General features: G+C 43.5%; 1 protein-coding gene across 5 annotated transcripts in view; it reads right to left on the bottom strand.

Moving 5' to 3' along the window:
• The window catches only part of CERS3 (ceramide synthase 3), a 211,985-nt gene that overhangs the window by 38,025 nt on the left and 150,191 nt on the right, over positions 1-23,769 (bottom strand). For all 5 annotated transcript variants that reach the window (XM_030189741.1, XM_030189736.1, XM_030189737.1 and 2 more), the window contains one exon: positions 6,617-6,667. In XM_030189741.1, coding sequence (XP_030045601.1) covers positions 6,617-6,667 — 51 coding nt within the window. The remainder of the gene's footprint in view (positions 1-6,616; positions 6,668-23,769) is intronic.

The following is a 23,769-nucleotide window of genomic DNA, read 5'->3' as shown; positions in this document are numbered from 1 at the left end:
TTTCTGGGTGGTAAGTCTATTAACTCAGACATGTAGGCTGGGGCTTCGCAGTGAATGATTTTGTGAACTAATGTGCATACTTTAAAAGTGACGCGTTCCTTGAGTGGAAGCCAGTGTAGTTTCTCTCGTAATGGTTTTGCACTTTCATATTTTGGTTTTCCGAAGATGAGTCTAGCTGCTGTATTCTGGGCTGTTTAAAGTTTCCTCAGTATTTGCTCTTTGCAACCTGCGTATAGTGAGTTGCAGTAATCCAGATGGCTGAGTACAAGGGATTGCACTAAGCTGCGAAAGACGGATCTTGGGAAGAATGGTCTAATCCTTTTTAATTTCCACATGCAGTAGAACATCTTTTTAGTTGTGTTGTTTGCGTGAGTTTCGAGTGTTAGGTGGCGGTCGATAGTGACTCCAAGGATTTTTAGCGTTTCTGAGATTGGAAGGTTTAGGTTTGGTGTGTTTATAGCGGTAAATTCCTTCGTGTTGTATTGGGAGGTGAGTATCAGGCATTGAGTTTTTTCTACATTTAATTTCAGACGAAATGCATCTGCCCATGTGTTCATGATATGTAGACTTTGATTGATTTCGTTGAAGATTTCTTTGATGTCTTGCTTGAAAGGGATGTATATTGTCACATCATCAGCGTATATGTATGGGTTGAGGTTCTGGTTTGATAGGAGTTTTGCCAAAGGGATCATCATTAGGTTGAAAATGGTTGGTGAGAGGGGTGATCCTTGTGGTACTCCGCATTCAGGTGTCCATGTCATAGACGTGGTTGAATTTGATGTGACTTGATACGAACACTGGGTTAGGAACCCCTTGAACCAGTTCAGGACATTTCCTCCAATGCCAAAGTATTCAAGTATGTGTAATAGGATTCCGTGGTCTATCATATCGAAGGCACTTGACATGTCAAATTGTAGGAGGAGTATGTTGTTGCCAGTCGCGATTATTTGTTTAAATTTAGTCATAAGGGTGACTAATACTGTTTCTGTGCTATGATTCAACCGGAATCCTGATTGGGCATCATGCAGTATTGAGTGTGTTTAGATAGTTTGTGAGTTGTTTAGTTACCATTCCTTCGGTTATTTTGGTTATTAGTGGTATGGATGCTACTGGCCTGTAATTGGTTAATTCATTCGTGCTTTTCTTTGTATCTTTAGGAATTGGGGTGAGTAAGATTTTTCCTTTTTCTGTTGGGAAAAGTCCATTTTGTAGCATGAAGTTTACATGGTTCGTTAGGTCTATTATGAATTGTTGAGGAGCAGATTTCATGAGGTTATTTGGGCATATGTCTAGTTTGCAGTGGGATTTGGCATATCTTTTGAGAGTTTTAGAGATGAGGTCTTCTGATAGTGGTTCGAATTCGGTCCAGGTTCTGTCTGCTGGATGTGTTCCTTCTTCTGGATCTAGACAATCTAGAAGTGTGGCGTATTCAATAGGGCTAGCTGGTATCTTGAGTCGTAGTTGTATAATTTTCTCCTTGAAGTATTTCACAAGGTTGTCAGCATCTGGTGTATCTTTGCCGTTGTTTGTAACTGGTGTGGTGTCTAACAGTTTGTTCACAAGGTTGAAGAGTTTATGTGTGTCTTTGTAGTTTGGTCCTATTATTGTTTTGTAATGTAGTCTTTTGGTCTGTTTTATGGTATATTTGTATTTTCTACGGAGTAATTTCCAGGCGTTTAGTGTTTGTTCTTCTCTCTTTTTGATCCATACTCGTTCTAGTTTCCTGACTTGTGTTTTAAGTTTTTTCAGCTCTTCGGTGAACCATGGATTTGCTTTTTTCCTGTGTGATGTTCTGGTTTGGATTGGGGCGATTTTGTCTAATGTTGTTGTACATAGATCGTCCCATTCTTGGAGGAATTGGATGGTGTCAGCATTTGTTGACCATTCGTTCAGGTAGATCTGTTGCCAGAATGTTGTGGGGTCTATTTTTCCTCTCGTTGTGTATGTTGTTCACTCATGTTTATTGATTGTGTTTGTGTGTGTTTTTCGCCAGCAGAGAGAGACATTTGCTTTATGGTGGTCTGACCATAATATAGGTGTCCATCTTGTGTCAGTGAGTATGATAGTTGAGTCCGGTTCGAATTTGTTTGTTATGATATCTAGTGTGTGTCCTTTTTTGTGTGTTGGTTGCGTGTTGGGTGCTTGCAGATCCCAGAGTTTTAGGAATTATTTGCATTCTCGTGTGCTTGGTGAGGTGTCGTCTTCTAGGTGTAGGTTGATGTCTCCTAGTATAAGGATGTTTGATTTTCATGGTGGCCTGTAGAGTAGGATTGTGTTAAGGTGTCCTATTAGGTTTGGATGATTAATTCTTGTCGATGCAATTTCAAGTTGTGGTGAGGTAGATTCACCCGTGATTGTGATGGTGAATTCGGGTTTGTAAATAATAATGATAGCGGGGATGGGATGACTTCCCTATGAAGAAAGATTAAGGAGGCTAGGGCTATTCAGCTTGGAGAAGAGACTGCTGAGGGGAGACATGATAGAGGTATATAAAATAATGAGTGGAGTGGAACAGGTGGATGTGAAGCGTCTGTTCACACTTTCCAAAAATACTAGGACTAGGGGGCATGCGATGAAACTACAGTGTAGTAAATTTAAAACAAATTGGAGAAAACTTTTCTTCACTCAACGTATAATTAAACTCTGGAATTCGGAATTCAAACATGCGTGGGATAAACATAAAGGAATCCTGTTCAGAAGGAATGGATCCTCAGGAGCTTAACCGAGATTGGATAGCAGAGCCGGTAGTGGGAGGCGGGGCTGGAGGTTGGGAGGCGGGGATAGTGCGGGGCACACTTATACGGTCTGTGCCAGAGCCAGTGGTGGGAGGCAGGACTGGAGATTGGGAGGCAGGGATAGTGCTGGGCAGACCTATACGGTCTGTGCCAGAGCCGGTGGTGGGAGGCGGGGATAGTGCTGGGTAGACTTATACGGTCTGTGCCAGAGCCGGTGGTAGGAGGCGGGGATAGTACTGGGCAGACTTATACGGTCTGTGCCAGAGCCGGTGGTTGGGAGGCGGGGCTGGTGGTTGGAGGTGGGGATAGTGCTGGGCAGACTTATACGGTCTGTGCCCTGAAGAGCATAGGTACAAATCAAAGTAGGGTATACACAAAAAGTAGCACACATGAGTTGTCTTGTTGGGCAGACTGGATGGACCGTGGAGGTCTTTTTCTGCCGTCATCATCTACTATGTTGCCGGAGAAAGTGGTGAAGGCGGTTAGCTTAGCAGAGTTTAAAAAGGGGTTGGACAGTTTCCTAAAGGACAAGTCCATAAACCGCTACTAAATGGACTTGGGAAAAATCCACAATTCTAGGAATAACATGTATAGAATGTTTGTACGTTTGGGAAGCTTGCCAGGTGCCCTTGGCCTGGATTGGCCGCTGTCGTGGACAGGATGCTGGGCTCGATGGACCCTTGGTCTTTTCCCAGTATGGCATTACTTATGTACTTATAAGTGCACCTTCAGCTGCTACCCAATGGCTCTGTCCTTCCTCCCCCCACAAGTACATCCCCTGCTGCTCTCTGATAGCACTCCTCCCCCTCCCCCAATGGCTCTCTCCCCCTCTTCCCAAGTGCAACCCCAGCCGCTCCCCAATGGCTCTGTCCTCCTCCCCACCTGCTCCCCTCCCCCAAAGTGCTCCACCAGCTGCTCCCCAATGGCTGCCCCCTCCCACCCCAGCTTCTTCCCAATGGCTCTAACCCCCCCACCCAAGGGCATCTCCATTGCTCCCCAAGTATGCAGGTACTTTCTCTAGTGGGCTCGCAATCTAAGGTGATTTTTTTTGTACCTGGGGTAATGAAGGATTAAGGGCCAGATGCAGTAAACTTAACGAGCAAGTAGTAAACTGTGGCATGCACTAAATGCTTCTCCGAGCCATTTTCCGATCACGGTAGCAGCTAACGAAAACGGAATGCAGATGAGCAAATTAGTACCCCAATGTGTATAAATTGTATTGTAATGAGATGCACTACCGTTTTCCGATTGCCTAACCGTGGAAAATCTAACGGGAGGTCTGTACCTCTCGTAGGAGCTGCACATCCTCTAAAAACTTTCATAAATGTAACAAAAAACGAAAAAAAAAAAAAAAAAAAAAAATCGGGAAAGAAACCATCCGTGTTTGTCAGGGACGCCCTTTATGGATGTCCCTCACTGCCTAGCCATGTCCAAGTGCTCGTCAGGGACGTCTAACACAAGCTGGACGTCTTCCTGCAGCTTCTGTGATAGGCGTCCTTCTTGGACGTGTTTTTCTTACCTACAATTAGGAAGGACTTCTCTGAAAAAAAATAAATAAAAAGGACGTCCCTGTTTTTCTTACCTGCCTAAACTGACCACAACCACAATTCTCTCAACAGTCCCCTCTCCAAGGTTGTTTTCAGCTTGTGCCCCCCCCCCCCCCCAAGATCGGGATGTGCGAGGACGTCCAAATCAAAATTTTTTGGACGTCCCTCCCTCCAGGTCTCTCTCAGCCAATCACAGCGCGTTTAGCTGTTACCAGTATCAGCTAAACGCACTGGGATTGGCTAAGACCTGGAGGGAGGGACGTCCAAAAAGTTTTGATATGGACATCCTTGCACGGGGTGCAAGATGAAAACAACCTTGGAGGGGACTGTTGAGAGAATTGTGGTTGTGGTTAGTTCAGGCAGGTATGAAAAACAGGGACGTCCTTTTTGGGGGGGGGGGGGGGGGTTTTCCAGAGAAGTCCTTCCTAATTGCAGGTAAGAAAAAAACACATCCAAGGACACCCATCACAAAAGCTGCAGGAAGACGTCCAGCTTTTCTTAGACGTCCCTGACGAGCACTTGGATTTTTTTTTTCTTCAGAGAAGTCCTTCCTAATTGCCTGATGTAAGCCTGCCTTTAACATGAAAAGCAGTAAACAATGGAAATGTTACACAACAGAGCAGTAGCACTTAAATTAACTGGGGCTCTTTTCAGACAAGTTTCCTGCTCATCAGGGATGTCCTTTTTTTTTGTTGTTATTTTTTTGAGTGAAGGACGCCCATAAAGGACGTCCTTGGCATGCGCAGAGCAGCCAGCATAACACTTGGCTGCTCTGCGTGTGCTCGACCGGCCGACTGGCTTCCGAGGGAATAGAGAATGCAAGTAAGCTACAATGAGCAGCTCATTTGCATTCCCTTTCCTTGATGCATGGCCGTTCCCTACCGATTCGCTATGGAATTGGTAAGGGAAGGGCTCTTCCGAGGACCTTAGTGCATCTGCCCCTAAGTGACTTGCTCAGGTTCAAAGGAGCTGCAGTGGGAACTGAACCCGGTTCTCCAGGATTGCAGTCAATTTTGCTAACCATTAGACGCTCCTCCACTGTCTCTCACCATACATCAAAAAGGCAATTCTGGTTCACACCATAACATCAAGGTTGGATTACTGTAATACACATTACAAACGGTTTGTACCAGCTCCAACAGATTCAGAATGCCACAGCACGACTGAAGTGACATGGTCACATCACACCATTTCTGTAAAAATCTCACTTGCTACCAGTACAATAGAGGGCTACATTTAAAACTCTTGACCTTCAAGGCTTTTAAAAGGAAATGGGCCAGAGTTCTTGAAGAACAGGATCTTTTTCTACACACCTCCAAGGGCTTCCCAAGGAGTATCCTTAACATCACCCTCTTCAAAGGGCATCATGAGATGCGACAACCACCAGCGAGCCTTCTCCGGAGTAGCCCCCACACTCTGGAATGCACTCCCTGAAAGGTTTCGCTCAATGCAAAGCTCTCTTTACGCCAGGAAGCAGGTGAAAGCCTGGTTCTTCTCCCCAGCCTTTAACGTAAGAAGCAATTACTAGCTAGTCACAAACAAAGGATTTAACACCAGTGGCACACACTTATTCACTCCTACCCTAGCTGAGATCATATTCGTGCCCCTTTCCCGACTCCATGCTCAATTCTTCTTCTAACTCCTGTTATTCTATCTTATCTATATGTTTCATCTATTAAGATGTTTTAATGACATTGTCAATAGCATTCAGTGCCATAATCTGCAATGTTACGTGAATATTTCTATTGCTGCTAATTGTCTATTGCTTATGTCTGGCTTATTCTTGCTGTGACCCAGCTTGGATGATTTTTTTTTCAAAAAGGTGGTAAATAAATCCTGATAAATTAAATTTAATTTAAGGTAGATTCACAAGACATTTAGTTGTTGCTCATGTGCTCGATATAGGGTAGAAAGTAAAGCAGAGCTGAACCCTGGATATTCAGGGATAAGGGAGCAAGAAAATCAGGATTATCCTGGGAGTGTGCTATGCTATATGATTCTTATATTCCACTAAGTTCAAAAGAGATTCTAAGCAGATTACAAACAATAAGTCCTTCTTCGGGAGAATTTACAATTACATATCTAATACATTGAAACTTAAAAACTCTCTCTCATCAAATGAATATGTAAAGCATTAACTACAGTACATTGAAACTAAAACGGATTTCTCATCAAATACACAAACTTTAAAAAAAAAAAACCTCACACATCAAAAAAAAAAAAAGAGACTTTAAAAAGGTACACTTTGTTACTTTTTCCTACATATTCATGTGTTCTTTACAAACAGAAGGAATGTGTTCCTCCTTCAATCTGGGTTGCTTAACTGAAACTCACCTGCTTTGGGTAACCGTCCCACACATGCCAGATTTTATAAGACCAGGGTTTCTGTGAAAGAAAAGATGACAGGTTATGCTTCAGGAATATATTCTCTCCTTACCTTTCCCAACTATTTGTCCCCTATCTGACTGGGAGGGAGGGTGGTGTTGAGGGGCAGGGGATCATCTCTCATGTAACCACTGCCTAGTGCTGCTGCATAGCTCTGTAGAATGCAGCTCCATAAGAGCTCTGCTAGGTGCTGTTCTCAGACTTGTCTGCAGGTGTCACTACAGGAACAGGCTAGCCTGAAGGTCTACGGTCCCCATGGCATTCTGCAGTGCCCTCATCATGCTTTCTTTGTGTTTAAATTGTTACACTAGGACATAATAGCCATACTGGGTCAGACCAATGGTCTGTCTAGCCCAGTATCCTGCTTCCAGCAGTGGCTAATCCAGGTCACAAGTACCTGGCAAAAACCCAAACAGCAACAACATTCCATGCTACCAAACCCAGGGCAAGCAGTGGCTTCCCCCATGTTTATCTCAATAGTGGACTATGGTCTTTTCCTCGAGGAACTTATCCAAATCTTTTTTTAAATCTAGATTATGTTAACTGCCGTTACTACATCCTCTGGCAGCGAATTCCAGAGCTTAACTATTCTTTGCGTGAAAAAATAATTTCCTCCTATGGTGGGAGGCGGGGCTAGTGGTTGGGAGGCGGGGATAGTGCTGGGCAGACTTATACGGTCTGTGCCAGAGCCGGTGGTGGGAGGCGGGCTGGTGGTTGGGAGGCGGAGATAGTGCTGGGCAGACTTATACGGTCTGTGCCAGAGCCGGTGGTGGGTATAGTGCTGGCCAGACTTATACGGTCTGTGCCAGAGCTGGTGGTGGGAGGCGGGACTGGTAGTTGGGAGGTGGGGATAGTGCTGAGCAGACTTATACGGTCTGTGCCAGAGCTGGTGGTGGGAGGTGGGACTGGTAGTTGGGAGGCAGGGATAGTGCTGGGCAGACTTATACGGTCTGTGCCAGAGCTGGTGGTGGGAGGCGGGGATAGTGCTGGCCAGACTTATACGGTCTGTGCCCTGAAGAGGACAGGTACAAATAAGAAGTAGCACATATGAATTTATCTTGTTGGGCAGACTGGATGGACCGTGCAGGTCTTTTTCTGCCGTCATCTACTATGTTAAAAGTATTTCCATGTAATTTCATTGAGTGGAATTCACTTTTACATGTTCTATAGAACTCAGGATTTTATAGACCTCAGCTGTCTGTTTTCCAAGCTGAAGAGCCCTAACCTCTTTAGCCTTTCCTCATACAAGAGGAGTTCCATCCCCTTTATCATTTTGGTTGCTCTTCTTTAAACCTTTTCTAATTCCATTACATCTTTTTTGAGATACAATGACCAGAACTGAATACTCAAGGTGACATCACACCATGGAGCGATACAGAGGCATTATAATATTCTTGGTCTTATTTTGCATCCCTTTCCTAATAATTCCTAGCATCCTGTTGGCTTTTTTTGGCCGCCACCATACACTGGGCAGAAGATTTCAGCAGGGAGGAGGGCTTTAGATTTGTTAGGAACTGGGCAACATTCTGGGGAAGGGGGAGCCTATTCCGAAAGGATGGGCTCCATCTTAACCAGAGTGGGACCAGGCTGCTGGCATCGGCGTTTAAGAAGGAGATAGAGCAGCTTTTAAACTAGAAATGGGGGGAAGGCCGACAGTCGCTCAAAAGAGCATGGTTCGGGATAAGGTATCTTTCAAAGATATCACCATAACAGGGAAGATAGAGTATCCTGATAGTGAGGTTGCAAAAGAGATTGTAGTAGATCGGGTATCTTTAAATAAAAATAAAAAACAGACAAAAGATTGCCAATTAATACTGTCAAGTACTAAGCATGATGTACTTAGGAACAACAAACATAGTTTGAAATGTCTATATGCGAATGCCAGGAGCCTAAGAATAAGATGGGGGAGTTGGAATATATTGCACTAAATGAAAAATTAGATATAATAGGCATCTCTGAGACCTGGTGGAAGGAGGATAACCAGTGGGACACTGTCATACCGGGGTACAAATTATATCGTAGTGATAGGGTGAATCGGATTGGTGGAGGGGTAGCATTGTATATTAACGAGAGCCTTGAATCAAATAGATTGAAAATTCTGCAGGAAACAAAACACTCCTTGGAATCACTGTGGATTGAAATTCCATGTGCAAAGGGGAAAAGGATAGTGATAGGAGTGTACTACCGTCCGCCTGGCCAGGACGAACAGACGGATGCGGAAATGTTAAAGGAAATCAGGGACGCAAACAAACTGGGCAACACAATAATAATGGGGGATTTCAATTACCCGCATATAGACTGGGTTAATGTAACATCTGTACGCGCAAGGGACATAGGATTTCTTGATGAAATCAAGGACAGCTTCATGGAACAGCTAGTTCAGGAGCCGACAAGAGAAGGAAAAATACTAGACTTAGTCCTTAGTGGTGCTCATGATCTAGTGCAGGGGGTAACGATACGAGGGCCGCTTGATAACAGTGATCATAATATGATCGGTTTTGATATTGGCACTGAAGGAAGTGAAACTAGGAAATCAAGTACGCTAGCGTTTAACTATAGAAAAGGTGATTACGACAAAATGATGAAAAAAAGACTGAAAGGAGCAGCTCGCAGAGTAAAAAACTTGCATCAGGCGTGGATGCTGTTTAAAAACACCATCCTGGAGGTTCAGGACAAATATATTCCACGTATTAGAAAAAAGGGAAAAAAGACTAAACGTCAGCCGGCGTGGCTAAACAGTAAGATAAAGGAAATCATTAGAGCCAAAAAACAATCCTTCAGAAAGTGGAGAAGAGAACCAACTGAAAGTAACAGGATAGATCATAAGGAATGCCAAGCCAAATGCAAAGCGGAGATAAGGAGGGCAAAAAAGGACTTTGAGAAGAAATTAGCGTTGGAAGCAAAAATACATAGTAAAAATTTTTTTAGATACATTAAAAGCAGGAAACCGGCCAAAGAGTCGGTTGGGCCGCTGGACGAAAATGGTGTTAAAGGGGCGATCAAGGAGGACAAAGCCGTAGCGGAGAAATTAAATGAATTCTTTGCTTCGGTCTTCACCGAGGAGGATTTGGGGGGGGACACCGGTGCCGGAAAGAATATTTGAAGCGGGGGAGTCGGAGAAACTAAACAAATTCTCTGTAACCTTGGAGGATGTAATGGGTCAGTTCAGCAAGCTGAAGAGTAGTAAATCACCGGGACCTGATGGTATTCATCCCAGAGTATTAATAGAACTAAAAAATGAACTTGCGGAGCTACTGTTAGAAATATGCAATCTGTCCCTAAAATCGAGTGTAGTACCGGAAGACTGGAGGGTAGCCAATGTTACTCCGATTTTAAGAAGGGTTCCAAAGGAGATCCGGGAAATTATAGACCAGTGAGTCTGACGTCGGTGCCGAGCAAGATGGTGGAGGCTATTATTAAGAATAAAATTGCAGAGCATATACAAAAACATGGACTGATGAGACAAAGTCAGCACGGATTTAGTGAAGGGAAGTCTTGCCTCACCAATCTAATGCATTTTTTTGAGGGGGTAAGCAAACATGTGGACAATGGGGAGCCGGTTGATATTGTATATCTGGATTTTCAGAAGGCGTTTGACAAAGTGCCGCACGAAAGACTCCTGAAGAAATTGCAGAGTCATGGAATCGGAGGTATGGTATTATTATGGATTAAGAACTGGTTGAAAGATAGGAAGCAGAGAGTAGGATTGCGTGGCCAGTATTCTCAGTGGAGGAGGGTAGTTAGTGGGGTCCCGCAGGGGTCTGTGCTGGGTCCGTTGCTTTTTAATGTATTTATAAATGACCTAGAGATGGGAATAACTAGTGAGGTAATTAAATTCGCCGATGACACAAAATTATTCAGGGTCGTCAAGTCGCAGGAGGAATGTGAACGATTACAGGAGGACCTTGCGAGACTGGGAGAATGGGCGTGCAAGTGGCAGATGAAGTTCAATGTTGACAAGTGCAAAGTGATGCATGTGGGTAAGAGGAACCCGAATTATAGCTACGTCTTGCAAGGTTCCGCGTTAGGAGTTACGGATCAAGAAAGGGATCTGGGTGTCGTCGTCGATGATACGCTGAAACCTTCTGCTCAGTGTGCTGCTGCGGCTAGGAAAGCGAATAGAATGTTGGGTGTTATTAGGAAGGGTATGGAGTCCAGGTGCGCGGATGTTATAATGCCGTTGTATCGCTCCATGGTGCGACCGCACCTGGAATATTGTGTTCAGTACTGGTCTCCGTATCTCAAAAAAGATATAGTAGAATTGGAAAAGGTACAGCGAAGGGCGACGAAAATGATAGTGGGGATGGGACGACTTTCCTATGAAGAGAGGCTGAGAAGGCTAGGGCTTTTCAGCTTGGAGAAGAGACGGCTGAGGGGAGATATGATAGAAGTGTATAAAATAATGAGTGGAATGGATCGGGTGGATGTGAAGCGACTGTTCACGCTATCCAAAAATACTAGGACTAGAGGGCATGAGTTGAAGCTACAGTGTGGTAAATTTAAAACGAATCGGAGAAAATTTTTCTTCACCCAACGTGTAATTAGACTCTGGAATTCGTTGCCGGAGAACGTGGTACGGGCGGTTAGCTTGACGGAGTTTAAAAAGGGGTTAGATAGATTCCTAAAGGACAAGTCCATAGACCGCTATTAAATGGACTTGGAAAAATTCCGCATTTTTAGGTATAACTTGTCTGGAATGTTTTTACGTTTGGGGAGCGTGCCAGGTGCCCTTGACCTGGATTGGCCACTGTCGGTGACAGGATGCTGGGCTAGATGGACCTTTGGTCTTTCCCAGTATGGCACTACTTATGTACTTATGTACTTATATCTTTTTCTTGAGTGCTGACTCCTAAGGTGGACCCCAATATCAGATAACTATGATTCATATTATTCTTCCCAATGTGCATCTCTTTACATTTGTCCACATTAAGTTTCATATGCCACTTGGATGCTCAGTCTTCCAGTTTCCTAAGGTCTTCCTGCAATTTTTCACAATCCACACGTGTTTTTATAACTTTAGTTTTGTTATCATCTGCAAATTCAATCACTTTACTTGTGGTTCTGTTTTCCAGATCATTTATAAATATGTTTCATAGTACCAGTACAGATCCCTGCGGCCCTCCACTATTCATTTTTCAGTCAATAGGTAGGAAAAGCATGATCAGAGGGAAGTCAGTAGGAGTTTCTGATTGAAGCAACAGTAGAAGCCAGTGGGATGGAAAAAAACTGAATGCCATCTTTTGAGTAGAATATAGATAAACCCGAAGTGGAGAGGGAACAAATCAGGGAATATGATCTGAAGAATGCAATGTTCTGGGCGGCAAATAATTAACCAACAATTTAGTCAAGTAGGTTGGATAACCCAATATAAAATCTTTACAAACTTTAAAAAGAATCATCAGAGAATCTAATATTTTTTGCACTCACCAAGGTGTTCTACATCTGAAAGTGTCTGAAACTAGTTCCTGAAATCTAGTGATAGAACGCATTGCAATGGTCAAATATTACTAATACTTTAACTTTAATACTTTAACTCGTGAACAAACTATTAGACACAACCCCAGGCACCAACAACAACAAAGACATTCCAGGAGCCGATGACTTGGCGAAATACTTCAAAGAGAAAATCATAAAACTACGACTCAAAATACCAGCCAGTCCAAACGAATACACCACACTACTAGAATGCCTAGACCCAGAACCCTGAATCCACCCAGCAGACAGGATCTGGACAGAATTCACTATATTACCAGAAGATCTTATCTCACAGACACTTAAAAGATTCGCCAAATCCCGCTGCAAATTAGATATATGCCCAAACAACCTCATGAAGTTGGCCCCCCAACAATTTATAATGGACCTAACCAACCATGTGAACTTCATGCTACAAAATGGACTCTTCCCAAAGGAGAAAGGTAATATTCTACTCACCCCCTTACCTAAGGATGCAAAGAAAAATGCTAATGAACTAACGAACTATAGACCAGTAGCATCCATTCCCCTATTCACCAAAATAACAGAAAGCATGGTGACCAAACAACTCACAGAGTATCTAAACAAGTTCTCAATACTGCACGACTCCCAGTCAGGATTTCGCTCTAACCACAGCACGGAAACCGTACTAGTCACGCTTATGACCAAACTCAAACAATTGATAGCAAACGGCAACAACATACTACTGCTACAATTTGACATGTCAAGCGCATTCGACATGGTCGACCATGAAATTTTATTACACATCCTCGAATACTTCGGAATCGGAGGTAACGTTCTCAGATGGTTCAAGGGTTTCCTAACCACCCACTCATATCAAGTGACATCAAATTCGACAACATCAGCCACATGGACACCTGAATGCGGAGTTCCACAGGGATCCCCTCTCTCACCGACAATATTCAACCTAATGATGACACCCTTGTCTAAGCTATTATCGAATCAGAATCTAAACCCATACATATATGCTGCTGATGTAACAATCTTCATCCCTTTCAAACACGATCTAAGAGAAATCTCTGACGAAATCAACCAAAGCCTACACACTATGAACTCCTGGGCAGATGCATTTCGACTGAAACTAAACGCCGAAAAAACCCAATGCCTAGTACTCACCTCGCAATACAACAAGAAGGAATTCACCACCATCAACACACCTAATCTAAGTCTACCAGTCTCCGACACCCTAAAAATCCTTGGAGTCACCATTGACTGACACCTAACACTTGAGAATCATGCAAAAAACACAACTAAAAAGATGTTCCATGCAATGTGGAAACTAAAACGAGTCAGACCATTTTCCCCAAGGAACGTCTTCCGATACCTGGTACAATCGCTGGTACTTAGTCATCTGGACTATTGTAATTCACTCTACGCCAGCTGCAAAGAGCAAATACTCAAAACAAACAGCCCAGAACACGGCAGCCAGACTTATATTCGGCAAACCAACATACGAAAGTGCAACACCCCTTCGGGAAAAACTACACTGGCTCCCACTCAAAGAACGCATCACGCTCAAACTCTGTACCTTGGTCCATAAAATCATCCATGGCGACGCCCCAGCCTACATGTCGGACCTAATAGAACTACCACCCAGAAATGCAAAAAAATCCTCCCGCACATTCCTCAATCTCCATCCTCCCAAATGTAAAGGCTTGAAATACAAATCAGTGCATTCATCAACCTTTTCCTATACAAGCACACAGTTCTGGAATTCACTGCCACGTAACCTGAAATCGATCTACGAAATGACCAATTTCCGCAAACTCCTGAAAACGTATCTCTTCGACAAAATATATCATAAAGAACACCACACGTAACTCTACTATCTTTAAGTTACCCAGGAATGTTCTTGAATGTCTTCTGCTTTCACACTATCATGCACCTGTCTATGGCTTTAACACTATCATGTATTCTACCATCATGTAACCAAAACTTCTGCTAAAACAAATGTATACTCCTTTCTACTTCTAATATTATGTATTTCACCATCATGTACCCAAAACTTCTGCTAAAACAAATGTATACTCCTTTCTACTTCTAATATTATGTATTTCACCATCATGTACCCAAAACTCGCTGTTAAACCAAATGTACATTCATTTCTATTTCCAGTATCCACGATGAATTGTAAGCCACATCGAGCCTGCAAAAAGGTGGGATAATGTGGGATACAAATGTAATAATAATAATAACTATGTTCCTTACGTCATTCATTGTCATACAGATAGTAGTTTCCTAATCTGTCTCAACATGGTGAAGAAAGACTGCACAACAAAAGAAATCAATACTACTTTTGGGAAACAGATAATTTTAGAAAAGTTGTATATCTTTTCTATCAGGACTGACCCAAAGGTAATCCACTTTAGGAAAATTTAATTTTTGCAGCTTCAGCAAAATCATGCCACAACTTCTTTCAAACATTTATTCAACTTTTAATATTCTTACAAGCTTTGAGACCAATATCGGCAGTTGTAGGTCATTGGCATATATGTGACATGTCACTGCAAACTAGTCAGTAATCTGAATAAGTGGAGATACAAACAAACTGAGCAAAATGGGGAGAGCATAGGTCCTTGTAGGATCCCATGATGGAGAACTGTTACCTCAGAATATGCTTAGAAAATTGGGAGGCATCCTTCTGACTTCCTCGCTCCTGAGGCAATGCGAGGAGGAAGGTGGTGACTCAAGCAGCAGATTTCTTCGGCTGGCACAGCTTTAGCTACCGCACCAGCCATTAAACAGGTACTGTAGCTTTGGAGGGGGCCCTCACTCATTCTGTCATGTTGCCCCCTCCCCCCCCATGCCTTCACCCATTCTCTCTGTCATGTTGTCCCCCTCCGTTCCTTCACCTATTCTCTCTCATGTTGCCTCTCTGTGCCTTCACCGTTTTCTCTCTCTCTCTCTCTCTCTCTCTCAAATGTGGCATTCCCACTGCAGCTCCTTGTGACTCTGGGCAAGTCACTTAACCCTCCATTGCCCCAGGTACAAATAAATACCTGTATATACTATGTAAACCGATTTGAATGTAGTTGCAAAAACCACAGTAAGGCGGTATATCAAGTCCTGTTTCCCTTTCCTTTTTCTCTCTAACAGAGTGGACACCCGGGAGGGAGTGGAAAACATGGAAAAGGATCTGAGGAAGCTAGAAGAATGGTTTAAAATTCAATGCGAAGAAATGCAAAGTGATGCACTTAGGGAATAGAAATCCACGGGAGACGTATATGTTAGGCGGTGAGAGTCTGATAGCTACGGACGGGGAGAGGGATCTTGGGGTGATAGTATCTGAGGATTTGAAGGCGACGAAACAGTGTGACAAGGCGGTGGCCATAGCTAGAAGGTTGTTAGGCTGTATAGAGAGAGGTGTGACCAGCAGAAGAAAGGGGGTGTTGATGCCCCTGTATAAGTCGTTGGTGAGGCCCCACCTGGAGTATTGTGTTCAGTTTTGGAGGCCGTATCTTGCTAAGAATGTAAAAAGAATTGAAGCGGTACAAAGAAAAGCTACGAGAATGGTATGGGATTTGCGTTACAAGACGTATGAGGAGAGACTTGCTGACCTAAACATGTATACTCTGAAGGAAAGGAGAAACGGGTGATATGATACAGACGTTCAAATATTTGAAAGGTATTAATCCGCAAACAAACCTTTTCCGGAGATGCAAAGGCGGTAGAACGAGAGGACATGAAATGAGATTGAAGGGGGGCAGACTCAAGAAACATGTCAGGAAGTATTTTTTCACGGAGAGAGTAGTGTATGCTTGGAATGCCCTCCCGCGGGAGGTGGTGGTAATGAAAACGGTAACGGAATTCAAACATGCATGGGATAAACATAAAGGAATCCTGTTCAGAAGGAATGGATCCTCAGGATCTTAGCCGAGATTGGGTGGCAGAGCCGGTGGTGGGAGGCGGGGATAGTGCTGGGCAGACTTATACGGTCTGTGCCAGAGCCGGTGGTGGGAGGCGGGGCTGGTGGTTGGGAGGTGGAGATAGTGCTGGGTAGACTTATACGGTCTGTGCCAGAGCCGGTGGTGGGAGGCGGGGATAGTGCTGGGCAGACTTATACGGTCTGTGCCAGAGCCGGGGTTGGAGGCGGGGCTGGTGGTTGGGAGGCGGGGATAGTGCTGGACAGACTTATACGGTCTGTGCCAGAGCCGGTGGTGGGAGGCGGGACTGGTGGTTGGAAGGTGGGGATAGTGCTGGGCAGCCTTATATGGTCTGTGCAATGAAGAGGATAGGTACAAATCAAGGTATACACAAAAAGTAGCACATATGAGTTTATCTTGTTGGGCAGACTGGATGGACCGTGCAGGTCTTTTTCTGCCGTCATCTACTATGTTACTATTCATCTTCCTCTATTGAGAAAAATGGTCATTTAACCCTACCCTCTGTTTTCTGTCCAATAAGCAATTCCTAATCCTTAGAAAGACATTGCCTCCTATCTCATGATAGGAGTCTCTCATGAGGAACTTTGTCAAACGCTTTCTGAAAATCTAGATACACTTCATCAACCGGCTCACCTTTATCCACAGTTTACTTACACCTTCAAAGAAATGAAGCAAACTGGTGAGGTAATACTTCCCTTGGCTGAACTCATGCTGACTTTGTGCCATTAAGCCATGTTTGTCTATGTGTTTGTAATTGTATTCTTTATAATAGTTTCCACTATTTTCCCCAGCACTGAAGTCAGGCTTACTGGTCTGTAATTTCCAGGAGTTACACTGGCCACCCTCCAATCTTCAGGTACTACGGACGATTTTAATGGCAGGTTACAGATCACTAACAGATCAGTGATTTCATGTTTGAGTTCTTTTAGTACCCTGGAGTGTATACCATCCGGTCCAGGTGATTTATCATTTCTTAACTTGTCTGTATGGCTCAGTACATCTTCCAGGTTCACAGAGATTTTTCAGTTCCTCCGCATCGTCACCCTTGAAAACCATTTCCGGTACAGGTAGAGATCTCTTACATCTTCCGTAAAGATCGAAACAAAGAATTCATTCAATCTCTCTGCTATGGCCTTGTCCTCCCTGAGTGTTCCTTTTGCTGCTTCATGATCTAATAGTCCCACAGATTCTCTAACAGGCTTTCTGCTTCTATGTATCTGAAAATGGTAATGAGCCACGCAGATTACTGCAACGGAATATATGCGGGATGCAAACAACAACTCATAAAGAAACTCTAGACAGCCCAAAACATAGCAGCCAGGTTGATATTCGGTAAATCACGTTTCGAATCTGCCAAACCCCTCCGAGAAAAACTGCACTGGCTCCCTATCAAAGAACGTATCACCTTCAAAATCTGCACCTTGGTCCACAAGATTATCTATGGTGAAGCCCCAGGATACATGGCCGACCTGATTGACATTCCGGACAGAAACAGAACTAGATCACAACGCACCTACCTAAATCTCCACTACCCGAGCTGCAAAGGTCTCAGATACAAATTAACCTATGCATCAAACTCCTCCTACATAAGCACACAATTATGGAATATACTCCCAAAGACTGTGAAATCAATTTACGACCATCTAGACTTCAGGAGATCATTAAAGACTTACCTATTCAGAAAAGCATTCCCCACCAATCTAGCCTAGATGCCTCCGATCTGCAACACAGCAAACCACAAGCTGTACTGGACACTACATATTACTTCCTATCCTTGATCCCTAGGCACCCGAATATACTAGTTTTACCCAACCCTAACATCAAATTGTATTTGCTTCCATACCGGTCCAGGCAATCGCCTTAACTGGTAAGATGTAAGCCACATTGAGCCTGCAAATAGGTGGGAAAATGTGACGCTCAGAGCGTCAATTTATGTATAAAGCATGTATTATAGGGAAAATGTGTATAATGCAATATTGGATACAGATTGAAGCATCCTCCTTTTGGCACTGGTATAATAGCTTACATGTCTTTGTCACGTGGGAAGCTAAAGACGTCAGAAGAACCGCAAAGCGGAAAAAGGAGTATTGGGCAGTCTGGGAACCATATATTCAAAAGCTTAATGGCAGAGCCCGCAGTTTACTACTTAACACCATGCAAATGTATAATCAATAATATAGTAGAATGTGCACTGGATTGGAAGAAATAGAGTGGGGAGGGGGTGGGCAAGATGAAGGGAATGTTCTAGATATTTGTTAGAATGGAACCTAAAAGATATAGATATTCTGTAACATGTGAATGCCACGCGCAGAAGGGTATCAGCAACTAAAATGAACCATAAAGGAAAGGAGGGTGGGGGGGATGAGGGTATTATTCGGGGATAAAAGAGAAAATGATTAGACATTCTGACATAGGATTGATAGTACTCAGTTGTATTAGTACTGTTATTGGTTGAAATACTATGAATGTGATGCGTTAATAAAGAGATTTAAATATAGGTGGGAAAATGTGGGATACAAATGCTACAAATAAATAAATAAATAATTACTACTATGAGTTGTCGTCTCCACAGCAAGTTTTCTTTATATTCTCTTTTAGCATTCATGATCAATGCTTTGCATCTAGCTTGACAGTTTTTATGTTGCTGCTTATTTTCTTCATTTGGATCTTTTTTCCATTCTTTGAAGGATGCTCTTTTGGCTGTAATAACCTCTTTCATTTCACCTTTTAACCACACTGGCTGTCGTTTGCCTTTCTTTCCACCTTTGTTAATACGTGAAATACATCTAGTCTGAGCTTCCACAATGGTATTTAAAAAAAAAAACAAAAAAAAAAAAAAACTTCCATGCTACAGTAGATTTCTTTAGTGACTTCACTCCACTTATCAGCTAAAATTTGATCAAGCTATGATCACTGTTTCTCAGTGGATCCAACACTGTTACCTCTTGTACCATGCCATGCATTCCACTAAGGACTAGATCTAAAATAGCTCTTCCTCTTGTCAGTTCTTGGACCAGTTACTCCATGAAGCAGTCATTCATTACATCTAAGAATTTTAACTCCCTAGTGCTCCCTGACGTAGCATTTATCCAGTCAATATTGGGGTAATTGGGACAAAATAATCTCCAGCATAAAGCACAACCAGACAACCACCAGTGTGACTCACTGTTACTCTCCTCTGAGTTGCCACCGGAAAGGTTTTTAGTGATTTTTTACAGTTACAGTGAAGAACTCCTGATATATAGAAGAATGCTGTATTGAAAATAAACAGCCGTATTTCTTAAAATTATACAGTACAGTTTTTATTAACCAATCTTCAGTAATCCGACTATCCAGCATATCCACCAGATCCCCCCCCCCCCCCCCCAGTAGCGTCATCACATTTATTTCTATTAAAAATCTTTGTTTTAGAACATTTTTTAAAAATCGGGAACTCTGTGCCTTTGTTTATGCATTGCTTGAGGGGCTTATGCAGTGTTTTCCATATTATCAAACAATGAGTCGGTCCCGTTTATGTCGAATAATCATGACTATACTGTATATACAATTATACCAACAGTGTAAGCAATGCTGAATTAGAAAACTTGCAAGCTTGCATTATGTGCTCATCCCAAAGAGCTTACACTGTAAAGTTTCAGAACTAAGGGGGCAATTCCATCAAAGTGCCCCAATGCCACACAGTGAGGATCTTTTCTATAATGGCAACTGGGCACCCATATTCCATAAGGAATACTAGCATAACCTGGCATTTACACCAGCCACAGACCTGGATAACTGCGGTTATGTAAATGCAACATGAACGTGCATAACTGACACTGTTCTCTAAGTTACATGTGCAAGTGGGAGCCCTGCCCGTATCCCACCTCTTTACATTTACACACTATGTGTCACAAACCTGGAGTGTTACATGCGGAGCCAGACGCACAAGACATTGTTGATCCAGACACTCCAGGGTGTTTACATTTCGGTACGTCTACAGTCTGGACGCGCACCTGCAGGCGCGCCTACAATGACGTCAGACGCCTTCAGCTTAAAACCAGGAACCTTGCACTGCTTCCTTGCCTCTGCTACAACCTTGTTGGATTGTGCTGGTGTGTTTCTTATTGCTGACTTGACCACTGCCTGAACCTGACTTTGCCTCCTGGATTGCTGCCTGCCCTGACCTCTGCCTGAATCGGATCCTGCCTGGACCACGGTCTGCCTTCACTACTGGTTGACCAGGATTCCCACTGTCTCCTCACAAACAAGACAGGTACTTCCCAGGAAGTCTCTCCAGCCCAATTTCCATCGAAGTCCTGCCGGCCACCTGAACCTAGGGGTTGAACCTCTGGGGAGCAGTGGTCACCACAGGTGAAGCCTTGGGCCTATCAGACTGCCTGTTCAAGGACCGGAACTTCGCCTCAGGTCCTGGTTCTCTGCCCTAGGATCGGCATAAGGGCTCACTTCTTGGGTCTGTGTCCGAAATTCAAGTGACCAATTGAGACAGACTGCGACACTATGCCACTTAGAGTAACACTGAGAAGCCCCGCTGGCACTTTCATGGGCAAGAATACATGTAAATGCAGGCGCCTGCTCTTAAAATGGTTAAGTGAAGCCTCCAGACAATAAACATAAATAATTTAACAAGCACCAAACCAGCTACGTCAGCGAATGAAGAGCCCCGTCAGCAGATGAATTCGCCAGATTTAAAAAAAAAAAAAAAAAAAAGATCATCAACCTCAGGAAGAGCCCTAACACAAGACGTCACAAATATCAAAGCCCTCATAGATGAACTCAATCACCTCCCCCCTCCCCCAAAAAGAAGTCCCAGCGGACAGGACATGCACCGACTTCACACAAGCCACATCTCAGAGTGCAGCACAAGCGTTATGAAAATTATCCTTTGCCCATTTCATGTTTAGACATCTGTCCCAATCACCTACTAAAAACAGCACCGGACCGATTCATAGACCAACTCACCTCCCATCTGAATTATGTTTCAGGCAGGCCGGTTCCCAAGGGAGAATAGCAACATATGTCAAAACCTATGCCGAAAGACACACAAAAAAAAACAAAAAAAAACCTGTAAAGGATAACTCAAACTATAGACCAGTAGCATCCACCCCGCTAATGACAAAAATAATGGAAGGTTTAGTGGCCCACCAACCATTTACATTGACAAACACTCCATACTACACAATTTGCAGTTAGGCTTCAGAATACAACACAGCACAGAAACAGTACTAATTACATAAGTAAAGCGCTTTAGATATGGCTGACTACCATATCCTCGAAATACTAGATAAAATCGGTATCTGAGGGAAAGTCCTTGACTGGTTCCTAGGATTCCTGACCACCAGATCTTACCAAGGGATGGCAAATTCATCTTTCTCCCCTCAATGGAAAGCGGAATGCTGTTTCCCCCCAGGGCTCACCACTCTCACCAATGCTAGTCAACCTGATGACGGCCCCTCTTGCCCGAACACTATCCAAACAAGGTTTCAACCCTCTTATATACGCCAATGATGTATCAATCTACGTCCCTTTCAAAAAGAATCTTAACGAAATCATGACCAGAATAACGGACATAACGCAATCATGGGCTGTGACGTTCAAGCTCAAACTGACCAAAGAAAAAACTCAATGCCTGATACTCACATCACCACACAATACCGATCACTTCTTAAACATCACCGTCATGGGCACATCCCTTCCAATAACCGACAACCTAAAAACCTTAGGAGTCCCCTTCGAACGCAACCTATCTTTCGATAAACAAATCTGAAACACCACGAAAAAAAATGTTCCAAACCATGTAGAAACAAGCACATGAAAAACTACTTTCCAAATAATGTATTCCACTTACTAGTCGAACCCATGGTCCTCTCACATGCCGATTACTGCAATGGAATTTATGCTGGATGCAAGGAACAATTATTAAGGAAATTGGAAACAGCACAAAACACAGCTGCAAGACTGATATTCGGAACAAACCAATTTGAAAGCGCAAAACCACTGCTTCAAAACCTGCACTGGTTACCCATCAAATCACGTATATCATTCAAGATATAATCACTGGCCTACAGAATAATCTTCGGCCAAGCACCAAAATAAATGTCAAACCTGACTGAATTACCATATACGTAATGTAATCAAGGGAGCAAGAACTTACCTCGCACTACCCTAAGTGCCAAGAACTAAAATAAAAAATCCTCATGTCAACCAGCTTCACTTACATCTGCCCAAAGATTTAGAGCACAATACCAAAAGCACTAAAATGCACGAATGACTACACAACCTTCTGCAAACAACTGAAAGCCCACTTCTACAGAAAGTTCTTCTTCGACGAACCCACACAGTCGGCCTGAACAACTAATACACCTAGTTCCTGACATTTTTCTTGAGTCTGCCCCCCTTCAATCTCATTTCATGCCCTCTCGTTCTACCACCTTTGTATCTCCAGAAAAGGTTCGTTTGCAGATTAATACCTTTCAAATATTTGAACATCTGTATCATATCACCCCTGTTTCTCCTTTCCTCCAGGGTATACATGTTCAGGTCAGCAAGTCTCTCCTCATACGTCTTGTTACGCAAATCCCATACCATTCTCGTAGCTTTTCTTTGCACCGCTTCGATTCTTTTTACATCCTTAGCAAGATACGGCCTCCAAAACTGAACACAATACTCTAGATGGGGCCTCACCAACGACTTATACAGAGGCATCAACACCCCCTTTCTTCTGCTGGTCACACCTCTCTCTATACAGCCCAACAACCTTCTAGATACAGCCACCACCTTGTCACACTGTTTTGTCGCCTTCAAATCCTCAGATACTATCACCCCAAGGTCCCTCTCCCCGTCTGAACCTATCAGACTCTCGCCACCTAACACATACGTCTCCCGTGGATTTCTATTCCCTAAGTGCATCACTTTGCATTTCTTCGCATTGAATTTTAATTGCCAGACCTTAGACCATTGTTCTAGCTTCTTCAAATCCTTTTTCATGTTTTCCACTCCCTCCGGGGTGTCCACTCTGTTACAGATCTTAGTATCATCCGCAAATAGGCAAACTTTACCTTCTAACCCTTCGGCAAGGTCACTCACAAATATATTGAACAGAATCGGCCCCAGCACCGATCCTTGAGGCACTCCACTACTCACCTTTCCCTCCTCCGAGCTAACTCCATTCACCACCACCCTCTGGCGTCTGTCCGTCAACCAGTTCCTAATCCAGTTCACCACTTTAGGTCCTATCTTCAGCCCATCCAGTTTATTTAAAAGCCTCCTGTGGGGAACCGTGTCAAAAGCTTTGCTGAAATCTAAGTAGATTACGTCCATAGCTCGTCCCTGATTCAATTCTCCTGTCACCCAATCAAAAAACTCAATGAGATTCGTTTGGCACGATTTCCCTTTGGTAAAACCATGTTGTCTCGGATCCTGCAACTTATTGGCTTCCAGGAAATTCACTATCCTTTCCTTCAGCATCGCTTCCATTACTTTTCCAATAACCGAAGTGAGGCTTACCGGCCTGTAGTTTCCAGCTACTTCCCTATCACCACTTTTGTGAAGAGGGACCACCTCCGCCATTCTCCAATCCCTCGGAACATCTCCCGTCTCCAAGGATTTATTAAACAAATCTTTAAGAGGACCCGCCAGGACCTCTCTGAGCTCCCTTAATATCCTGGGGTGGATCCCGTCCGGTCCCATGGCTTTGGCCACCTTTAGCTTTACAAGTTGTTCATACAC

The sequence above is a fragment of the Microcaecilia unicolor genome, chromosome 1 (genome assembly GCF_901765095.1).
Source record: "Microcaecilia unicolor chromosome 1, aMicUni1.1, whole genome shotgun sequence".
In the NCBI taxonomy this organism is placed as follows: Eukaryota; Metazoa; Chordata; class Amphibia; order Gymnophiona; family Siphonopidae; genus Microcaecilia; species Microcaecilia unicolor.
The sequence above is the reverse complement of the archived record's forward strand: the minus strand, read 5'-3'. Positions and strand labels throughout refer to the sequence as shown.